Source organism: Sesamum indicum, linkage group LG8 (assembly GCF_000512975.1).
Source record: "Sesamum indicum cultivar Zhongzhi No. 13 linkage group LG8, S_indicum_v1.0, whole genome shotgun sequence".
Taxonomy (NCBI): Eukaryota; Viridiplantae; Streptophyta; class Magnoliopsida; order Lamiales; family Pedaliaceae; genus Sesamum; species Sesamum indicum.
This window is the reverse complement of record NC_026152.1, coordinates 10,228,548-10,252,679: the sequence shown is the minus strand read 5'-3', so window position 1 is coordinate 10,252,679 and position 24,132 is coordinate 10,228,548. Positions and strand designations below refer to the sequence as shown.

At 32.4% G+C, this 24,132-nt stretch overlaps 3 protein-coding genes across 3 annotated transcripts in view; 2 read left to right on the top strand and 1 right to left on the bottom strand.

The window, feature by feature from the left end:
* LOC105168174 (protein RALF-like 32) lies at positions 1,232–1,975 on the top strand. The gene has a single exon (XM_011088131.2). It carries the CDS (start codon positions 1,273–1,275, stop codon positions 1,705–1,707), a length of 435 nt encoding a protein of 144 aa, XP_011086433.1. The 5' UTR covers positions 1,232–1,272; the 3' UTR covers positions 1,708–1,975.
* LOC105168173 (glycerol-3-phosphate 2-O-acyltransferase 6-like) lies at positions 10,352–13,044 on the bottom strand. The gene is made up of 2 exons (XM_011088130.2): positions 12,142–13,044; positions 10,352–11,476 (listed from the first exon to the last, which is right to left on the bottom strand). The coding sequence occupies exons 1-2, from the start codon at positions 12,751–12,753 to the stop codon at positions 10,586–10,588; spliced, it is 1,503 nt and encodes a 500-aa protein (XP_011086432.1). The 5' UTR covers positions 12,754–13,044; the 3' UTR covers positions 10,352–10,585.
* LOC105168172 (hydroxyproline O-galactosyltransferase GALT6) overlaps positions 22,596–24,132 on the top strand; it is a 5,299-nt gene continuing 3,762 nt past the window's right edge. Inside the window, exon 1 of the mRNA XM_011088129.2 lies at positions 22,596–23,749. Coding sequence (XP_011086431.1) covers positions 22,924–23,749 — 826 coding nt within the window. The 5' untranslated portion in view covers positions 22,596–22,923. The remainder of the gene's footprint in view (positions 23,750–24,132) is intronic.

Genomic DNA, 24,132 nt, shown 5'->3' with positions numbered 1-24,132 from the left:
TTTTTGTCTTATTTTATAAGCTAATTTAATTACAACAAAAATTTAACAAATACTTCTCAACGTCTTATAAATTTCATTCATCTTATAAGATATATTTACTGATGCAAACACCATTTAAATCTCCTTAAAATTCTTATTCAAATTAGGTTTAATTTGATCAAATTAATCACAAAATAATATGATACACTTAACAAGTAATTAGTCAATTTCTCGAAATTGTACATTAATCACACAACAAGTATATTACATTTTTCATATAATTAGTTCAAATTCAATAAAATCCAATTTCAATTATTTTTTTTTCGAAATCTACAAATAAATTTATAATATTTAATTTATCTATAACTTAATAATGACTGATTACTAATATATAATAGGATAAATTACGATAACCTCCCGTGAGATTTGACATAATTACGCACTCTCTCTTCATTTGAAAAATTATTAATAATTCCTTGATTTTACCGGTCATCTAACAATTAGCTAATCCGTTAGATTTTCATCTATTTTTTGTGGTGAACTGACAAAATGCCCTTATTAATTAAGACTTAGAATTTTATTTAATTTCTATAATTTTTTATGATTCTTTTTATGGATTATTAAGAGGATAAATTTTTTATAATTTTTAAAAAAAAATTCATCCATCCCATCCGACTTTTTTACGAATTTTAATTTAAAAATAAAAAAAAATACAGTTAGAACAAATTTGACAATTTCATACCTCCATCCAAAAATTATATAATTTCATCAACCATCGGGAGAGTATTTATAATTTTTTAAACAACGAAAAAGTATTTTTAACTGTGTCAAATCTCAAGAGAGATTGATGTAATTCATCCTAAATAATATGTACTTTCATATTTATATTTTCCCACGTGCATGTCCCCGTGTGACACTATCTACCACTGTTAAAAATCCAAACACGTGCAACTTTTGTAGTTGGTACAATGAACCTAATCAAAGTAAAGAAATATACTTAAGGGGAAAGTTTAGCTCGAACTTGGTCCAATCAAATCTAAATTAATTGTATGATAAATGTAATACATTTATTATATGATTGATGTACAATATTAAAAAAAATAATCATACACGTACAACAAATATATCATACTTACCGTATAATTTCTTTGATTGTATCAAAATTGATCTGAGTTAGGATTTTGCACTCTTAAGCAAACATAATGCTTAGGTAGTGTGGTTTTTTTCGTATTAGGTTAGGTGAAGTGCGGCCCCCCGGTTGTAGTGTGGCTTCCACTATCTTCAAAAAGAAAGATGGGAGGAGACTTGCTGCTGCATTATAAACTTTGCCCAAAGCTGTCTGCAACTCAATTTCATTCACAAGAAATGGAAACAAATCCCACTTTCTTCCTTCCTCACGCCTTCTTCCTACTCCTTACGCTCGCATGTCTGATCAACGACACCGCCGCTGCTTTGAATGATTCGGCAGCAGGGCCATCATCGTCATGTGTCGGATCAATAGCAGAATGCAGGCAGGAGCTAGAGGTGCTGATGGAATCAGAAATAAGCAGGAGGATTCTTGAGCAGAAGAAATACATCTCTCCAGGGGCTCTGAAAAGGGACCAGCCGGTGTGCAACGGCGGTGCGGCAGGTGAGCCTTATTCGAGAGGCAGCGGCTGTCTTCCTGAGCCCTCGAATACTTACAACAGGGGATGCTCCAGATACTATCGGTGTCGGAGTGATGCGTGATTCTCAGTGTTACAGAAATTACAGGGCTGTTTTGTTCTTGGTGTATTTGCTCATTCCTGTGTCTTGTGTCTTTATTATTATTTTCTTTTTCTTTTTTTTTTTTTTGTGTGTGTGTGTGTTTGTGTCTTTCAATTGTCTTTTGTTGTGTAATGAAATCATACATGGTGGCACTGCTGCAGATTATCACATCAGGGGTCGGATGTAATTTAGAATAGCCTGCAAAGTAGGTTAACATTACCTAAAAACTCCACAATTTAGTTTTCGAACAGATTGAATGTTTTTCAATATTTCAAGTCATTAGAATCTTCTTAACATCCGTCAACCAGTTTAAAAAAATAATAGTACATAGTGCAATATTTAGGATTCAATGGGATTATTGTTATTATTGAGGAAATGACATAAATACTCCTAAAAGGAAGGATTTATTACGGTTTTATGATGAAGATTCGCGCCCTCCTAAAAACAATGCATCAGGAGGGCGCGAATTTTTGATGCATTGTTTTTATATATATTGATGTGATTTATTTTTTCTTTTTAATTGTTATGAGTATTATATGTTATAATTATTTAATTATAAATTTACATATTTTCTAATCATAATCAATGTTAAAAGGTTATTTGATGCATACCAAAAATTTGATCACACTACGAGGATCGAAGAATCTTCAAAATAATCCTAAGATCATCGAAAGACTAGCCCTGCAAAAAGATATTAGCACTCTAATACTTAAATTACTAATGGTTTATGAAAACAATAAAGGAAAAAACTTGAATTAAAGTGAAAATAATGGTATAAAATGGTGATAAGGTGTATATATTCATGTAGGGTGCAAATATAGACTTAAAGTAGCTTAAAAATCGAGAGAGAATAATGCAAGAAAGTTAGAGTTTAAGAATAAGTGTGATGGTGAATCGTGTCTCCAGAAATCTGTATAAGATTTCTATTTATAGGCTTATATAGAGTTGGATACGGAGTCAATTGTTGAGTTCAATAAACCATTAGAAAGCTCTTTGAGTCAGCTGTTATCCGCAACAAATTGTTGGTGATTTGGATAAGTATTGACTAAGATACGTGAGCTAGACTAAATCTGCCTATAATTTCAGGAATTAGTTATTCTTAAATCTTCCAACTCATTATCTACTGATTTACCTGGAACCACCTGGAGATATTTTAGAGTAACATATGCAAGTGTGTTGGCAAGCTATATGATGCGTTCTCCCAGCTGTATGATGACATGTCTGGCTGAAATGAATTTATTTCTTGGGCCTACCAGTTCAGTAAAGTAACAAGTAAGCTTGTGCATCTTTCATCCCTGTCGATGGGGCCTTATCCATCTTGTAATATGCCAGTTGGGCTCTTTGTCGACTAGGTTAGTATACCTAGCTTGTGGGCTTGGTTCAATAATTTTAGGGGGGCATCATCACTCCTCCCCCCTCTATGAGTGCAAATCGTAGAGTTAAACGGTTAAAGTAGATAACTATTCTACAAAAAGAGAAGAATTTTCCTGTTCATTAGCAGGACGAATCCCATTGAAATGCTAACTGGCTGAAGGACTTTTCACTAAAGATTAACAATGTTTCCTCATTTTTTCTATAAAAATTTAAATTAAGATTTATATCTGCAACAGAAATATAACCATTAATTTGCAATTATTGCAAAGAATAAGGAGAAATATTCTATTTTTTGAATTTTCCTTAAAAAGCTCGCGCATCCACGGGGAGAAAATAGTGGTCAGCTGGAATCTTGAGCCCATTCCATATATAAGGAATTTACCCTTTAATTTTACCATCCACATTCTAAGGTAAAAAAACATCTTTTCTCCCCTATATTTTCATGTCTAGAACTCGGTCGATCTCCAACTCTTCAATTTCGCAGATTTCCAATTTTTTCACTGTTATCATCTCGTTGTATCTCCATCTCTAGGTAAGTCTTCTGCTCTTACTGAAAAAAAGTTTTAATCATGTCTGGAGAGGGGGTAGATGAGTGAGCGATAGAGGATCTACAACGGGTGAACAAACTCTCCTGCAAAACCATACAATGAAGTGTCTACAGTCTCTAGCGGGACTTCCCCTCATTTCAATTGTTGGTATACTTTGTAGAATAAGACATCTGCAGAACTACCTGAATCCACAAAGATATGTTGAACAGTTCATTAGCCACTGTGGCAGAAATAACAAGTACATCATTGTGTGATAAGTATACTCCCTGGGCGTCAATAGGATTGAAGTGGATCATTGGTCCTCCTGCTGACTCCTTGTCGTTGATCTTCATGATGACTCTGGCGACCCTAGCGTGGGCACGTCTGGCTTGTCCTAAGTCCCCATCCATGGGTCCTTCTACTGTCATATGAATTACTCTTTTAGCAGGATTATTCTCTAGGCTCGTTTCTGGGGTTTCCTTCTTCTTAGGTTCCCTTTTACAAGAATCCTCCTCTTGCAAATCAATCCTGTAAGAATTATGGTGGCAGGAACGATCTTCTTTCGGCTCACGCTTTTTTCTCCTTATGCACATGATCCTTTATGTAACGACGTTTATAAGTTTTTTTATCTTTTGCTTCAGCTGGCAATAACAGTTGGTGTTATGTTCCTATCTCTATGGTACCTGTAGAAATATTTTGAGTTTCGGAGCTGAAGGCCTTCCTCGGAGCCCTTAACCACTGCAAGGCATGGAGTTGGTCAATCGCCATAAACATCCTAGCCGGGATAGTTATAGAGGTGTGTAATGGTCATTTTTCTGGTCAAGAGGGCTGAAACTTTCTCTTGGTTCTCCCCTTGGTCTGCGGGCGGTCAGCAATTCGCCTTCCATTCTCCTGCGCGTCCATTCTTCTTCACCAACCAAGTGTCTTCAAAATTCATATATTTTTCTACTCGAGCTAGTACATAAAAGGAAATCAGTAACCCGCTTGTTAGCTAAAGATTCAAACAGGGGCCCTCCCCAAAGTCCCTGAGTAAACGCGCAAACCAACACCTCCTAATGAGTTGGTCTAACGCGCAAAACCATACAATGAAGTGTCTACAGTCTCTAGCGGGACTTCCCCTCATTTCAATTGTTGGTATATTTTGTAGAATAAGACATCTGCAGAACTACCTGAATCCACAAAGATATGTTGAACAGTTCATTAGCCACTGTGGCAGAAATAACAAGTACATCATTGTGTGATAAGTATACTCCCTGGGCATCAATAGGATAGAAGTGGATCATTCGTCCTCCTGCTGGCTCCTTGTCGTTGATCTTCATGATGACTTTGGCGACCCTAGCGTGGGCACGTCTGGCTTGTCCTAAGTCCCTATCCATGGGTCCTTCTACTGTCATATGAATTACTCTTTTAGCAGGATTATTCTCTAGGCTCGTTTCTGGGGTTTCCTTCTTCTTAGGTTCCCTTTTACAAGAATCCTCCTCTTGCAAATCAATCCTGTAAGAATTATGGTGGCAGGAACAATCTTCTTTCGGCTCACGCTTTTTTCTCCTTATGCACATGATCCTTTATGTAACGACGTTTATAAGTTTTTTTTATCTCTTGCCTCAGCTGGCAATAACAGTTGGTGTTATGTTCCTATCTCTATGATACCTGTAGAAATATTTTGAGTTTGGGAGCTGAAGGCCTTCCTCGGAGCCCTTAAGCCACTACAAGGCATGGAGTTGGTCAATCGCCATAAACATCCTAGCCGGGATAGTTATAGAGGTGTGTAATGGTCATTTTTCTGGTCAAGAGGGCTGAAACTTTCTCTTGGTTCTCCCCTTGGTCTGCGGGCGGTCAGCAATTCGCCTTCCATTCTCCTGCACGTCCATTCTTCTTCACCAACCAAGTGTCTTCCAAATTCATATATTTTTCTACTCGAGCTAGTACATAAAGGAAATCAGTAACCCGCTTGTTAGCTAAAGATTCAAACAGAGGCCCTCCCCGAAGTCCCTGAGTAAACGCGCAAACCAACACCTCCTAATGTGTTGTGGGACTTCTAGGATAGCTGTGTTAATACATTGAACATGGGCCTTCATAGTCTCCTTCTCTTTCTGCTTGATCCCGAAAAGGTTAATGATTGGTTTCTGGTACTTCTTGCTGCTAGCAAACTAGACTGAAAGAGGGAGTTAAACTGCAAAAGATCTAACTGATACAGCAGATAGCTGCTCAAACCATTGTTGGGAATAATTCGTTAGCATAGTAAGAAAAACACGAAATTTGATACCATTAGTATACCTGTACAGCAAGGTTGCGTTTTCCAAATTTACGGATATGTTCAGCTATAAATGCGAGGGTGCTTGGAAGTGAGCAGGAAGTTCTTCAACCATGATGTGTTCACGGAAAGGAATTCCCGACTTAGCCGGCGTAGTCTCTTTGACCACTTGCTGACGAAGTTCACCATCTCTTTTTCAGGGATTGCCAAATGCCAGAAAACTGGTGTCCAGCTGCTTCTTCGCTCACAAAATCAGCAGGGGTGGATCGATCTTGCTGGAGTCCAATAGGAATCTGCTCGTCCATGCCGTGACTGTAGCATCCCCTATCGCTACTAGGGCTATATCCTCCCTAAACATCATATTTAAAGTAATTGTATTCATATATATAAATATGCACATAATCATCTAATCAATGCGTACATGTAATCCCAACGTCATAACAGGTATAATCATCCCACAATATTATATATATATACATATCAAACACCACAATGTGATTCATCACAAGTAGTCCGTACGCTTACATTCTCTCTATACAAACAAAATACGATTTGTACTTTAATTGATAAAGAGGAGAAAACAACATACTGGCCGACTTGCCTGAGTATAGCGTGTAGACCTAGTCTTCAACAAACAGACACCTCAAAGTCTACTCTTGAAAGAAAACGTCAGTAGAGGAATGAGTCTGCCACTTAGTAAGTAAATAACTAGCCTCATCTATATATGTATATCAAACACAGCCCAAATAAAATAAGTAGGCAACATGTGCAGAATACAGTTAATTTAATTCCAACATAATCAATTATATTACACCACATAGCTATCTCACAATAAGATAATCAATTAAACTCTATTTTTTCTAGTTTGCATATCAGAAGGTGAATCGTATTTTTCCCGTCAACTCAGTCTCACCGTTATATAAGTTCAAGTGAATCCTCTTGACAGCCGGCTCATCAATCTTGTTTCGCATCATAGCTCTTTTCGCAGCATCGCTCTTTTCATATTATATTTTTTTTCATATCGCAGCATCATTTTTGTCATATCATTTCGCCTTACAGGCGTTTCAACACATCTAGGGGTATTCACACCACAATTATATTCAATTTCCACCACTCCCTCATTTCCACATATCATCATTTTTGTAAGCAACTAGTAAAGTAAAACAATATATTAATATATTCTCATTTTCAGACATCCACAACACATCAAACAACAAACATAATATTTCAACGTATTTTTTCATTCCACGTACTCAATATCGTCAATCAAATTAAATCATTCATCACTCATATATTTTCACATAAATCAATGTCAGCATTAACCACAAATTCATATAACAATAGTACCACAAATAAAGGGGACATATATAGATAATACTAATTATTTACTTACCTCGACCTTACAACGTTTTTATCTATCCAATAGATAGTGGTTCGATCTTTTCACTTTACCCCCTATCCTATAATGAGTTATACACATACAGTTAATATATCAAGAATATCGCAATTTCTTTTAAATATAATATTAAATATTATTCGTATAATTTCTAATAATTCTTTAATATTCCATTTCTACTGAAATATAAATCTTCGTTTTTCCTCTTTATTAATATACAATTTATTAAATATAATTTTTGGAATATTTCTATGAATTTTCTATCAATCCATCGCTACTATATAATTTAATTAAACAACAATACGTAGAATTGCGTATTTGGTTAATAATTCTGATGGAATTGTATAAATTAGCTATAGTAATATTCAAATCTATTAATAATCTAATTAACCAACGATATCATTTTTACATCCGCTTGGATATTTAATTCGACACTATTTTAAATAGCCAAACTCGCAAAATATTCTGATTAAATAATACATCGCTCAATATAAACAATATTTAATAAATAGATTAATTAAATAATATAATTATATAAATTAATAAAAATTAAAATTGTCATTCTCGTATCTTTGGTTTTTTTTCTGCAAGAGAAACTCTCAATTCTTCATGTGTGTGTGTATTATATATGTATGTATGCGTTTAAGAAAAAGAGAAGAGAGTGAGGCGGTGGGGATGGTGGCCCCACCTTCCACTCTCAATTCTCTCTCTCTCTATTACTATATGTCTATATATATATAATTTATTAATGTGTATATATATATATATTATATTACTTACTAATATCTATATGTATATAATATATTATTTACATATATATATATAATATTATTATTATTTTATTTATTTAACTAGACTTTTTTCAAAATATCTATCACGTAAGTTGTCCCCAAATATTATAACGAATTCCAATTTAATTCATTCAAGTTTTATTATATTCCAATTATGACCTATAATTTATTTACTAATCACTAAGTTTCATAAAAATATATCAATTAATTCTCCAATTATGTATTATAATCTTTATGGCGTCACAGTGACTTCCTGGTGTTTCTCCTATCTCTAGCTGGGAAGAGGGTCCTGCTCCTCTAGCTTGAAAACTACGGAGGGTTGAGTTGATGAGTTTTCCATAATGAATTGTCGAAACTGCTCACAAAAGAACAGGTTTAGAACAGCAGGTCTAGCTGCTTGCTCAGGAGCTGGATCTGATACGGAAATGTTAGCATCTGCTAAAGTGGGGTCTATAGGTGGAACAATAGGTTCAGATGCAGCAGGGAGAGAAGAGTCTTCTTCATAAGATCTGTGGTCACCTCCATTATTGGAATTTGGCATTTTTCACGGCAAAGCGCAAGTGTTTCCCACAGAGAGCGTCGATGATGTGTACCAGAAACTTGGGCATACCACAAGGGTCGAAGGATCTTCAAGAAAATCTTAACATTATTGAAGGACTAGCCCTGCAAAAAAAGAGTTAGCACTCTGATGCTCAAGTTAGTAACGTTTTGTGAAGAAATGAATGAGAACACTTGAATTAAAGTGAAATAATAGTATAAAATGGTGATAAGGTATATATATTTGTGTGGGGTGCAAAATATAGGCTTGAAATAACTTAAAAAATGAGCGAGAATGGTGCAAGAAAGTTAGGGTTTGAGAATAAGTGTGATGGTGAACCGTGTTCCCAAAAACCTGCACAAGACTTCTATTTATAGGCTGATACAGAGTTGGATATGGGATCAATTTTTGCGTTCTACACACATTAGAAAGCTCTTTAAGTCAGTTGTCATCCGCAATAATATGTTGGTGATTTGGATAAGTATTGATTGAGATACGTGAATTGGATTAAATCCTGTCAAATCTACCTATAATTTTGAGAATTAGTTATTCACTAATCTTCCAGCTCATTATCTATCGATTACCTGGAACCAGTTGGAGTTATTTTAGGGTGTTGTGTACAAGTGTGTCGGCAAGCTATATGATGTGTCCTCCTAGTTGTATGATATAGTGTCCGGTTGAAATGAGTTTATTTCTTGGGCATACCAGTTCAGTAAGTCCACGAGTAAGCTTGTGGGTCTTTCCTCCCTGCTGATGGGCCCTTTTTATCAACCCTGTTGATGGGCCCTTTATCCAAGCTGTTGATGGGCTAATTGGGCTATTTATTGGTTGTGTTAGTATGTCTAGCTTGTGGGCTTGGCCCAATAATTTTACGAGGCATCATTATTAATTAAAAATTTACAATCAATTATTACAAATATTATAATATTGTTCAACTTTTCTCTCACTTAATGTAAGTTCTTGTAACTTAATTATCGTTATTATATTGATGTATTTGTTTAATTGCGTTATTATTTTGTATATCGAGATAAATTATTATAATTTATTTATCGGTAGTAACAAAAAAAAAATGAGTGAACCAATAAAAAGTTTCTGTAAGATATCGGCATATTTTAAGTCTTTGTTGGCACCTAATACACTATTACAATTTTAAGTCATTCAAGATCACCTCTTATTTAACTAATCATAAATAATATGTGTATTTATTATAATATTTATAACAATTGATTGCGAGTTTTTTAATTAATAAATTTTTTAATGTTGATTATAATTAAAAAATATTTAATATATAATTAAAAATTTATAATATATAATATTAAAAATAATAATATATATTATTTAAATTTATAATGTATAATATAAAAGAAAAAAAGCTGACACACGAGAGCTGAAGACTGGCGGTCAGGACTTTTTATTTTATTTTTTTAATAAATTAGGGCTTGTTGTGGACAACATCCATAATTGAATGTTGTCAACAACTCAGCCTTTTTAAAAAAAAAAAAAATTAAATTGCTGTCACAGCTTGATATATTTTTATTATAGATTTTGTTCTAATTATATTTTTATTTTTTTAATATTAAAGTAATTAAACCACTTAAAATGTAACAAGAATAGACTCCGTTTGTATTTTTATAATATCATTAAATTATATTTTACTTTTTTGACTATAGTAAAATAATTATAATTAATAAACTTTACAAAAAATTAACACTAAATGCGAATTGTTTGTCAAGAACTCATTTTTCACAAGTGTCTATAGTGCTTTTAGTTTTTATTCTATTTAATATTTCTTCACTGGTCAGAAATATTTTCAAAAATGTTTTTAAGAAATACAAAGATATTTCTTAGCAGTTAATCCAAACATACGGTTCTATGTGTACAGTATCTTACGATTTATTCAGTTTTTATATTCAACAGCAGATCAAAACAGAAGTTGTCATTTCATTTCCGGCCACTGAGATTTCGTAGTTATTGCTGTGCTCAACAACCCATTACTTGGCGGCGCGGCTTCTCCACCACCGTACCGTCGTTTCCGGCGAGAGCTCGATACTTGTCTTTCCTCGTGAAAGTGGTGCACTCATACGACAGCGTAGCGGCTATCACCCTCTGTATATAATTCGCCACTTCATGGCTCGATTTCCCGGCTCCACAAGTCAGCTCCCGCGGCAGCTTGTTCAAAAACGTCACCTCGTAAGCCGGGCTTGGGTTCATGAAGAAGTAGAAAGGATCCATCCCCTTCCACCCACGCGCCGTCGTACCGTGGAACATGCTCATCCGGTTCACCATCGCCACCGGCACTAATTCATCCGTTAACTCCGCGAACAGGGAGGAGAACCGGAGGAGGAACGGTTCGCGGCAGGTGGTGCCCTCCGGGCAAATAGCTAGGTCTCCTTCTTGCAGTAGCTTCTTGATCATGGCGGCGTCGGTGGCTCGGTCGCGGCTGAGGCGTACGGTCTTGATGGGTGAGATGATCTCGGAGAGGCGGGAGACGGAGTAGGTGACGGCGGGGATGGGACGGCCGAGGGCGGTGGAGAGGAAAATGGGGTCGAGGAGCGTACGATGGGAGCAGATGAAGAGAACGCCGGATTGGGTGGAGGACTTGTGGACGGGGGGCGGAGGGGTGCCCTTGACGGTGACGCGGACGCCGAGGGCCCAGAAAGCGTAGTAGACGAGGGGCATAGGGAGGAGGGAGCCGGCGGCGATGCGGAGGCAGGCGAGGAGGAAGCCGACGGGGATCCAGAGGATGGTGAGAAGAGCGAGGAAGGGGGTGGGCTTCTGGACGAGACGGCCGTCGTGGAAGATGATCGGCTTAGGCAGCTTCTCGATTGTTACGGCTTTTACTTCTGGCTTTGGTGGCACTATGTAACCTTCCTGCATTTTTTATTTATTACATCAAATAAATATAAAATAATTCTCCTATTTAACCTTTTTTTTGTACTTTCTAAATAATTTTTAAAACTATTTTATTTTCAAAAAATTAATAAATCAATTGTTTTTTTATGGGACACTAAATAGGAAAAAGTTATGGAAAAAAGATTGGGAGGAGAAAAAGAAATGTGAAAGTTGAGAACGGAAAGAAATAGAGAGTTGAAAAGAGCTAGAAATCAGAAGTTTATGATTGAGAGAAAAATAATTAAAAATAAATAAAAAATAGCCGATTATAAGCATTGAAGACATCAAAATTGTGCTTTTCAATTATATAAAAGTATAGATAAATAAATATCACGTGTAGAATACTTTTTGTTAAATAAAATTAATAATATAATCTTTTTATACGCACGTTTATATATAAAATAGAACATAAGATGCTACAAGAATTACATTAATAAATATAATTTTTATTTTTGTGTATTTGTTTAATGTGATTAAAAGTTCAAAATTAAATTTTATGTATATTTGTGTTATTAATTATTTATAAAAAATTTAGAAAGGAGAATTTTAGCAATAATTAAATTCTATTGAATCTTAATTTTTAAAAAGTAATAATAATTTTTGTTGTTTTTTTGGGCCACGTAAAGTAGTAGTAAATGACTAACCTTGCACAAACTCATGAAGGGAAAATCGGTATGGCGATCCCCCAGCGCAATCTCCGGCGGCGCCTCCCCGAACGCTGCCTTGAGCGCCTCCGCCTTATTCTTCCCCACCAAAACCCCCGGCTCCTTTACAAACCCCGTCGCCCTTCCGCCGTACGTCGAAACCTCAGTCCCCAACACCATATCCGCCCCCAAAAACTCCTTCAGGAACGCCTCCACCATAATCCGGGGATTCGCCGTCAGCACGCACCGCTTCCCGCACGAAGAGAATACCCGCCACGACTCCGAGTGAAGATCGCCCGAATAAAACTTCGGCAGCACCGCCCGCGCCACCGATTCTATATCCGAAACCCGCATTCCCGCGAACGTCGCGAATATGAGCACGCGGATTCCGGCGGACTCGGAGACGAAATAGTACAGAACTCCGGCGAGCGGCGCGAGCAGCAGCAGAAAGAGAAGCCGGAGCACTCCTCCGACTTCGAAGGCCACCAACGCGAAGTAAGGGAACGAGCTCCTTCCTCTGAGCAATGTCCCGTCCATGTCCGCCACTACCGTGTCCTTCTCTCTCCCGATGGAGGGGCAGACGTCGACAGTGGGAAATTCTCCGGCGGCCATTGTTAATTCTTGGGAAAAAGAAGAAAAGATTCCGATTCCTCTATAGCCGAAACTGAAGTTGAGATGGAGGTACGTAGGCAGATGATTATATATACTTACATGGGTGTTGAAAGAGAGTGGATTGTGGCATTGAAGAGTGTGGTTGACAAAGGGACAAAGGGAAATGAAGGATGATGAAATTGATGTTTGGCGTCTGGTTTTAGTGAAGAAATTTGACAGGTTCTTGAATTTGGCTGTGTTCTTGTTTTTCAAGGAGGGTTTGTGCGTTTTCCTGGATTGGTGGACGATTTCTTAGAGATCATCGTGCCTTTTTCTTGTTCTTTTTCAAGAGCATCAACTGCATATACTTTGAAATTTTTAACTCTTTCTTTTTGCAACAACTTTCAATTCTTCTTTTTATTAATTCTAACCTCAACGCGGTTTTTGCAGGTTTAACCATGTTCCTCTAAAACTTTAAATTATTAATATTCATATCTTAACACGTCATCCTCGCGTACAAAACTCTGCATGGAAATTTAGGATGAATTACATTTAAAATCCTCTAAAAATGAAAAATTATACTTTTTTTCAAGAAAATTTTAAATTATACTTGCACCATTTTGAAAATTCATCATTTACATCTTATTCTCTCGTTAGATTTTTGACAAAAATTACTGATTTTAGCAACAAAAAAATATACATAAATTTTTTATTTTATCTCTTATTTAATATTCTCATGTAATAATTTTGTGCTTATAAGAGAAACAATATAATGATGTTAATCCCACTTTATATTTATATTATGTTTATTTTTTATAAGTACAAAAATATACATGGCAATGTTAAATAAGGAGTAAGATTAAAAATTTAAATATATATATATATTTTTTGTTAAAGTCAGTATTTTTCCTCAAGATCCTAGCGAAAGGGAGTCATATGTAAACAGTGAATTTTCATGAGGGGTGTAAGTATAATTTTAAAACTCCTTTAGAGGAAAGCATAATTTCACATTTTCAAATGAAGCGTAAGTATAATTGAACTTTTATTTTATAAATGAGTGACGATGAAAATTACTTGCAAGAACAATAATTTTGTGTCGGATTGAATTTTTTATTCTAAATTCTATTTTTATTTTATTTATTATATACATATCGTGTCTATAACTTTTTTATAATAAAATATATAATGTAATCTTTTTATATGTGATATATATATATTAATTTAAAAAAAATGCAAGAGGATTTAAAGTAGAAAACTCGACCTGATTTTGTATATATGGTTCAAAGAATCTCTAGTATTTTTCATATTTTTAAAGTATTTTAATGTATTTATTGTGTTATGACATGTGAAAAGAAGAATGACTTCAAATAATATAATTTTAAAAAAATAAATATAAGGGCTGAAGAAATATACTATAAATAACATGTGAAAGAAAAGTGGAGAAATTAAGAAGATTTATACAAAGTTATGGGGAGTGTTTGCGCGAGATTTTTAAAGGCGCTTTTCAGCTTTTAGGTTCAGAAAAAATACTTTTGAAGTGTTTGAGATATCAACTTTTACTTTTGAAACTGCTAAAAGAAGCACTTTTAAATCGAAGTTCGAAGCACATCGGGGGTCATTCTAGCTGTTTTGATTTTTATGTAAATAAATTCAATTTTTTTCGGACTACTTTACTTTCAGTATAATAATCTTATTTTCACTTTGCCTTTCAATTTATTTTTAAAATTGCTCATCTAAAGTTGATGTTAGAATTTTCAAATAATTTGAATAATTTATCTCTAAGTTTCTAACAATATTTATAATTTCACATATTTAATATTTTAAAATTTATTTATTTTATTTTTTATATTATTGGATATTATTCCTGTATCATAGAAAAATATAAACTAAAATTGCTGATTAATTAATAAATATATATTTCGGCAAGCATGCAACGTTAGCGTGAATTACTGAACAACCTTATTACATAATGAAAATATTATTAAATTAAATATTTAATTTTTTCATTAATATTCATAATTTTAAATGACAAATATTTGTAAAATTTTGTATGAGATATACTAATTGCAATAAAACTTACTAATTTTTTGCGAAAAAATTATTATTATCAAATGGCAAGTGCAAATATTAAACAAACATAGTATCTTTTTAATACATATTGACAAAATATTCTTTAACCAATTAAGTTTATTTAAGAAGTAATTTTTTTACAAACATTACCCAATTTAGCTTTTATTTATTTTTTAGTTTTTTTTGAAAATATTGTTCATGTTTGATTATGTTATAACTTCTATTTTTTTTCTATTAAAATCACTTTTCTAAAAGTAGAAGTTTTCGCAAACAATCCTTATGAATAGACAGATTAGGTTGTTTGGAAGCACGGTAAAAGTACAAATTTATCATAGGAAAAAAATAAGTGCCCAAATTAAGGAAAAATTACATTTTGCTATTCGAACTATGCCCGTTTTTATGCTTTGTCATCCTTTTCTTTTTTTAATTTGCCATCTCAACTTTGCGAAATTTGCACTTTGCCATATATGATCGTTTTCTTATCATTTCTTCTACCGGAAAGACATCACATGCAGTGCACACATGAAAATCATCACGTCACATTGCCTTTAGATATCAGATGTGCAGTGCACGTGATATTTTTTTCGACAGAAAAATTAACCAAAAAACATTCATATAGCGCAAAGTGCAAATTTCGTAAAGTTGAAATAATAAGTTGATACAAAAAAAATATATATGACAAAGTGTAAAAACGGACATGATCCGAATCATGAAATGCAATTTATCCAAACATTAAATTCATGATCATAGAACATAATTCTAACTCTATAATTAATTAGGTGCAGACAAATAATTGTACCTGATTATAGTGCTTTTTAGGTAGAAAGATGCTCCTTAATTAATTATAGCATTCAATGCAAAAACATTATGAGCAACTGCAAAAAGACACATTCTTAGTGATTGATGTAAAATTTGCATCAATTTTTATGTAGAATTAATAACAACACTACTGACATAGCTTTTGGTATATATGTCAAACAATGTCTCCTATGTCTCTTTGCATGTAAGAGTTTCTTGAAAACTCCATAAGTTATAAGTCATTATACGGCTAAATTGGAACCAATTGATTTTTTTTATATATAAAAAATAATATTATATTTTATTTAAATATAATATTTCTATTCTATTTTGCAATAAAAAAATATGATCTGGGCCGGAAGAATACCCTTTCATTCCATTGGATGGCTATAGAAATTTTACCAAAGAAATAATGAGCAATGATTGGAATATGCATTTACTATATTGATATCACTCTAAGAAATATAATATTTAATTATAATTAATAATAAATAATTATAGTAAATAGATATTGACTTATACCATGCAACGGTTGTTAGTCGTAATTTTTGAGCGAAGGTGTCTCAAAATATTTATCATGGCTAAAAGTTATGATAAATAATTTTTCATAGTGAAATCTAATTTTTTGTATCGATTTTATTAATCGTAGTTAGTAATAAATTATTTACTATGAATTTTAGCTATAATCATTAATATTATAGCCAATAGTAATTTTTTTCTAGTGTATAGACCAACGTTCCATATTAATTACAGATAAAAAGATTGGACAACTTATATCACTATAAGAAACGGACATCGATCGAATTACAAAAATCATCATTTACCATTTTTTTTTAATGCAAATCTATAATTTTGTGCTTTTCCAATTTTCTTAGTGCATATTCTGGCTGATATGAACCTTGTACTTAGACAGGTTTTGACAATCTGAGGTCAAAAATCATTTAAAGCTAGCATGGGATGGTGCAGAGTTTGACTTAAGGATGTAATTATTATTATTATTATACACTGTTTTTTTACACTCACAAACGACGGTTAATGACATTGTTGCATTATTTTTTTGTGAAACAAAAAAACACTCTTCATAATAAAATAATTAAGTTATTCAACTTTTCAAAATTTACATTAATTGATAAATTATTATTTTTTTCTTTCTTTCTTTTATTAGTATAATGTATTAATTTATATATTTACTCTTATTTGTAATATATTTTAAAATGTGAAAAATTTATTATATGCACGTAGGAACGACGTGCCACAACAACTAGTTAATATAAAAAGAAAAATGATTTCATACTCACAAATAGTGGTTTATGACTCCGTCGCACTAATTTTTATAAAGTCAAAAATGTCTTCAAACTAATAAGATAACTAACTCATTTCACTTTTCAAATTATTAATAAATCAACTTTCTTTTATTTTATTTTTTAATATAATATATTAATTTATATATTTTACTCTTATCTATAATATATTTTAAAATATAAAAAATTATTTATTATATACAAACAGGAACAACTCGCCGCAAGTATAGTAAACAAAAATGGATAGGGTTACTTTGACAAGTGCAACGCAGAACTATTAATTGCTATCACTTTCATCAGCTAATTACAGTTACTAGGTGAATCATATTTCATGTTATATTTGATGCTTTGTGCATTAAATGTGTAGATTATTAAAATTTATTTTTTCTTATCCTTTTTTAATTATATATATATAGGGAAAAGTATTATTTTAGTCTGCTAAGCATGCCTAATTTTAATTTTAGTCCGATAACTATGTCCATTTTTATTTAGGTCCAACAACTTACGAAATTACTTACTTTTAGTCCTCTGGCAGATTTTCAAATAAGTTTACCCCTATGTAACTTTTAAAAGGCAGTTTTAGTCCATATGCATTCATAGGGGTAAAATTGTCCGAAAATCTGCCAGAGGACTAAAATAATACTTTTCTCTATATATATGTAACGTTTATCTAACTACACAGCTTATCACACATTTAATGTAGCATTCATGGGAGGTCGTTGTAATTTACCCTTTGATTAAAATTTATTTTTATATTTACAAAATATTTTAAGATAGACATAGGTATTTATTTCAATAATTATGGAGAAACTCAAGTATCAATCCGAATATTTGCAAAAACTCATGTATCAATTTGATATTTATGAAGTAACTCTGGTATCAAGTCGATCATTTACAAAAACTCATGTGTCAATTTTAATAATAATATTAAAATTCAGGTATTAAAACAATTTCTACTCTTATAAAAATTAAAGCATATGTGATAATTATTTATAGATTGAGTGCATTAAATATCAACTATAGCATCAATTTTTAACTATATCTCGGGAGAATTTGCAAAAACTTATACTTTTTCAAAACTACTTGATTTAAAACAAACCGTGATTAAATAAATTACAAGTGTATGGATATAAATTCAAAAAAGTTGATGTAGAAATGGTTAGTAAAATAGAAGTTATATTTTCAAACACTTTTATTTAACTTAGTTTAACTATAATTTCAAAAAAACTTAATTTAAATTTTGGGATAATTATATTGACCTCCACTAAAGTTGGGTGTAATTATATATAGATCCTTTGTGGTTTGAAAGATTACATCCAATATTGATGAGATTTTGTTTTAGTACAACAAATAGGTCCATCTGTTAATCAAAATGTATCGAATTTATTGATGTTAATGAAAAAGTTGAACAAAACTCGATATTTAACACCGATCAACTTATTACTGACTTATTGCAGGTCGAATAAAGTTTTTGCGATCAAACTATCCTTATAAAGGGGAAGCTATACCTGCTCACATCCATTAACGCGTGAAGATACATAAGGATAATTTGACCATAAAAAAATTTGTTTGACTTACAATAAAATTAACTGGGGGTAAATATGAATTTTTATCTAGTTTTTATATCATCAAATTCAAATACTAATGCAGGAAATTATCTGTCAGATAAAAGTAAATTTTAGAATATTAAATATAATTTTTTCAAATTATAAAATATCCTTACATAATCATACCAATATCCAAAAAGGGCAATGTAATTTTCTTTTAAATTTTTGCATATACCTCTCCATCTCCTCTCCCAAGAAAAATTAGAAGATAAGAACAAATAGGTGAATCCCTTTTCTCTAGGGATTGGAGGAGAAAGTAAAAATTAATAAACTTTTTTTAAACTATAACACACAAACAAGAGTTATTAGGGGGTTGACTTTGAGCTTGTCCCATAAGGTTCCACGTGTCAATTCAGCATTTCATGATAAAAAGTCAAAATGTGAAATCTAGGAAATCACAAAGAATTTTTTTAAAAATTTATCATAATTATAAAAATATAATTTTTATTATATAATCATCAATACCTATTTAATATTTTGATGAAATTATGTAATTTTTGTATGGGTGCCTCAAATTATCAATTTCGCCCTTATTTTATCTTTTTGTTTGTTTTTAAGAAAAATAAAAATTGCATAAAGAAAACGGATGAGTTGGATAGAATATTTTGCAAAACTAAAAAAAATTATTCACTTAGTTCAAAAATAGATTTGAATTTTTTTTTAAAAATAAGTAAAATTATAATTTATAATTTTTTATAATTACAAATATTTTTTAAAAATAAATCACTAAAAATAACAATTGTCATTATAATTTATAATTCACAAAGACAACATTTTAATTAGTCCACCATAAAAATTGATAGAAATTTAACATAAACTAACGAGTTGAATTAATTATTGAATAATTACTAAACTTAGAAAATATTTATAAATATTTATTACTCATACTTTTTCTCAAAATTTCAAAAATAAAATCTACTTTCTCAAAGTGGGGTGGTAAGTTGTGCATTCAAAGTTTGAGTCTTTTCTATGCATTTTTCATAAATATATATCAATTATGTGCTTTTCCATTCGAAAAATCTTTTGACATGATTGGTGCTTATAATAAAGAAGGTGTTTGTAATTGCTTTTATTTTTTTTAACGAGAATATATTGTAGAGAAAATTATAAGTTAAATAAAAATAAAAGTGAGAGTGTTTGAAAATAAAAATTAAAAATAAAAAAAAAAACTCCTAGGGGTGATAAAAAAAAAATAAAACCATGCAAATTACTTGAATCAAATCGAGTCGAACCGTTTTTTATGATTTATTTTTCAAACTGCAATTCTAAATTTATAATAAAATTGTACTACACTTATTGGTTTGGTTTTTATTTAAAACTAAAAAAAGACACCAAAAACCGAACAATATCGTTAAATATATAATTCTTTTAAAATTATATATAAATAAATTTAATTAATTGTTTGAAATAATTTTATATTTAAATTATAGAAGCGTAAAGTTCATAAATTAAACTCTATTCTCTCTTCCTCGATGGACGTATACGATTAATTTGAAATAAATCTTCATTTGGTTCCTAAGTTTTTTGTGACTTTTCTTTTTATTTTTTGATTTTTTACTTAAGTTATCAGGTGTGATTGTAGTTGAAACTTGGCATTTGAGATGTTCTTAAAGATTTTTGGTTGTAATTATATTTTGAATTATTGATTATTTCATTTAAATTATTTTAAAACTTGTTATATTTTGTTACTTGAAGACTTTAACTATCCATATTCTTAAATATATTGTGTATTTGACTTTAATAATTTCAATAATACTAAATGAAAAGGTTTTAACAATATATCACGTGATCAGAAATGAACAGCTATTTATCAGTCCAAACAGAGGCCCAAAAGACCCAATATATAGAGAAGATATTTGGAATGGCCTCATGGGCCGTCCCCCAGTTGCGGCCTAAGAAAGTTAAGGCCCAAGAGAAGGACCCATCTCTTGGAGGCCTAGGGGGCCCAAAGCTACTCTGGCAGCTAGCGATGCGCTTGTCTAGGTGGACAAACATCAATGAAAGTGGGATCTAACGAGGAGGTCCAGGAGGAGAGGTGGGATTCTCATTCCTCTGGGGTTTCCTAATCAAGTTAGATTTCTTAGACTTTTCCAACCAACAAGATCAAAATTCCAAAAAGGCTTATTCATTGACAACCACCTCCCCTACTCACTCAACGGCTAGACTTCCTCACCACTAGGGGACTTTGGCTATAAAATTAGATTCGGTCCCCTCAAGCTGAGGATGGTTCTTCGAGCATTCACAAGCAATTCCCATTACACGCACTCGTTTTTACTCATGATTTTTCATCATAAATCGCTCTCTCATTTTCATATTATTTCTTCCCAATATCATCATTTTGATAGTACGTACTGACTTGAATATTGGAATGCTAATATTGTCTTTACAGGTTCCCATCTTTAAGACTACGAATAATCCGGCTCACCAAGGGGCCCAAGTCCATAAAAGATTTTACTCATGTATTTTTTGCACTCATCAGTATACACTCTTATTTTTTGTTAATTTCAGTATTATTTTTATTATAAATTTTAAAACAACCAAATTGCTCGAAATCATATTTTGTCTTTTAATGCAAATAAAATATACATGATTTGATAATAAACAGTAAAATTTATCTTTTAAATATATTTCTTCCGAATTTAAAAACAATAATATACATATAATTCAAGCTCAATACAAATACTATATATATACAATCACAAATATTTATAAAAAAGATATGATTGACAATAAATAGTGACTTTTGTCTCTCAAGATATAAAACCAAATATATACCACCTATTTTATATTATCTTAAGTTATCTCCAAAAATAAATCCAAACATACACACGATTTCTAAAACATATTTATTTATATCTGTCTTTATTCTCTCTATTTCCATAAAACAACAAAAAACACTCTAAAAACGAAACCAAACATAATGATAGTTTTTTTTCTTTTGTAATGATTGATAAAAGAATTTCCTAAATAATGCGTTTATAAACTTATCCCTTTTTGTCAATAATATCTTAGTTTAATGGTTAAAGTTGAGGTGTTATGGACAAATTTAGTATAATGTGTTCAAGTGTATCAAATGTATGCGGATTTGTCTCACTTTTTACGTGAACTTATTTCATAGTATTTTTTATATTAATATAACGTTAATTACACTTAGACCCCCTCAAAAAATATAAAATTAAACTTTTCCCAAATTTTTTTTGAAATTATACTTACACCCCCTTTAAAAATTTATTATATACACATGATCTTTTTCTGTTAAGATAAAAAAACATTGATGCTAGAAAAAAAAATTGTACAAATTTTTAATTTTACCCATTATTTAATATTTTCATGTAACAATTTGTATTTATAAAAGAAAAAATATAATGATGTTTATCCCCATTTCATATATAGACATATTACATCTTTTCTCTTTTTAAGTATAAAAATACACATAAAAATATTAAATAATAAGAAAAATTAAAAATTTATATAATTTTTTTTACTTATGTCAATATTTTTTGTCAAATCCTTCACAGAAGGGGGTTAGGTGTAAAACGATAATTATTGAGGGATTTTAAGTATAATTTTATATTTTTTTAAAAGAAAGTGTAATTTAGCACTTTTAGAAAAAGTCGAGGTATAATTAACTCTATTAATATATTGATAAAATCAATATACTGCTTTGTGAATCCAAAATTAAAAAAAAAAAAAAAAGAAATATCATAGACTCCTAAATCCTAACATATATAGACCGAACCACTAAATTTGAGGTGTAAAGCTCACTGTAATCTCAATTTAATCCTTCTTTAATTTGTTGAAAACCATAAATTAATATCTAAATTAATTTGCATTAACAGACAGTTGAACAACTCTTTAGCCTTAAACACAATTAATTAATAAATCTTGTGACAGAGAGAGACCAAACTGAAGACTCCATCACCATTCATCTGTCACTCTTTACTTTAAACAATAATTAATTATCGACATTAATTGTTAATTACAATTAATAATGCTGGGGAAAGCTGGACGACGTCGTTTGTTGTCTTGGAGCCTGAGACGCCGACGTTTCCATCTTTTCAAAAAATTTCCTCCCAACCTCACCTGATCTGTTACAACTCACAGGAAAAAAAAACTCCTCCTTTAAACGCCATTCCCACTGTCAGCATTGGATTCATCAGTTTCCACTTTGGATTGTTTTTTGAATTTCTGTCGCTTTTTTTTTTTTTTTTTATTGGCTTCTGATGCGTGTGAATGTGAATGTGTGTATGTGTTAGTTCATCTGGGCTGATGAACTAACCTTATTTTTGTTTTTTGGGAAAAAGCCCGGGATTTGATTGGGAAACAAGTTCTTGATCTGCGATTGCATTGTTTTAAGAACTCAAGAACCCCAGAGCTTTTTTGGGTTTTGTTTTCTTCTGGCGTTTACGTAGGAGATGGGTATGTATAAGCGAGCCAAGTTCGACTCGCTGATCTCACTGAGTCGAGCCCGATTGATTCAAGTCTTGACGGGTTTGCTGTTTTTGTATCTGCTTTTCATTAGCTTTGAGATTCCTATGGTTTTGAGAGCAGGGTTAGGGTTAGAATCTCCTGAGATAGCGTTCGCGTTACCCCTTATCTCCCATCCAATATTCAGAACCCAAAATGATAACCAGTTTTCTACAGAGGAGAAAGAAGAACTTGTTTTTCGGGCACAGGAGCGGAAAATGGGTGAATTTAGGAAGATCTCGGGCCTCATTTTCGATGATAATGCGTTTAATAGTGTGAGTAAAGATGACTTTTCTGAGTTGCATAAGGTAGTTAGGGATGCATTTGCGTCAGGTAAGGAAGTTTTGGAGGATTTGAAGTCAGGGAAAGTGCTGAATGAGGTGGAGAACCAGGCGAAAAGGGCAGAGGAGCCCTGTCCGAATTCAGTGGAGCTGTCTGGGGATGATTTTGTGAAGAAAGGGAAAATGATGGTTATACCGTGTGGTTTATCATTGGGCTCCCACATCACGGTAGTTGGGAGGCCACGTTGGGCCCACATGGATAAAGAGTCGAACAAGGGTGGAGGGAGCACAATGATGTCACAGTTTCTGATAGAGTTGCAGGGGTTGAGAACTGTGGATGGGGAGGACCCACCTAGGATACTGCATTTTAATCCAAGGTTGAAAGGGGATTGGAGTGGGCGTCCAGTGATCGAGCAAAACACCTGTTACAGGATGCAGTGGGGGTCTGCCCAGCGGTGTGAAGGGTGGAAGTCAAGAGCCGATGAGGAAACTGGTGAGGGATTTATTCAGTTGGAGTTCATGTGCAAGCTGTATGCATGCATTACATGTTGATCTTAATTTCTGCTTATTATGATTTGATTATTAAGAAATTTGTCGTATATGGCCGGAATATTTGTTGATGGTCATTGATTTTGTACATCTCTGTCGTTATTGATGCTCTACAGAATGGCGGTTTGGATCATATGTTGAATGTCTATTTGCTGTTTGATTATCTGAGAACTCATTGTTTGCCATTTTTTTAAATTTTGGTGGAGAAGCAATTGACCATTGCTTGTCTATGATAAAAGGGAGTTGCTTTCACAATCTAGAGTTTGTGTTGCACGTTCATTAAGGTAGCTCCAGTCAGTTTTGGACCGTTCAGTTGATGAATTCCTT

Excerpts from the sequence above, each read along its gene's own strand:
- LOC105168173 (XM_011088130.2), bottom strand. The coding sequence starts at position 12,753 with ATGGCCGCCGGAGAATTTCCCACTGTCGACGTCTGCCCCTCCATCGGG. Across the intron at positions 11,477-12,141 it reads CCTTCATGAGTTTGTGCAAG|GAAGGTTACATAGTGCCACC; the intron begins GTTAGTCATTTA and ends TAAAAAATGCAG.
- LOC105168174 (XM_011088131.2), top strand. The coding sequence starts at position 1,273 with ATGGGAGGAGACTTGCTGCTGCATTATAAACTTTGCCCAAAGCTGTCT.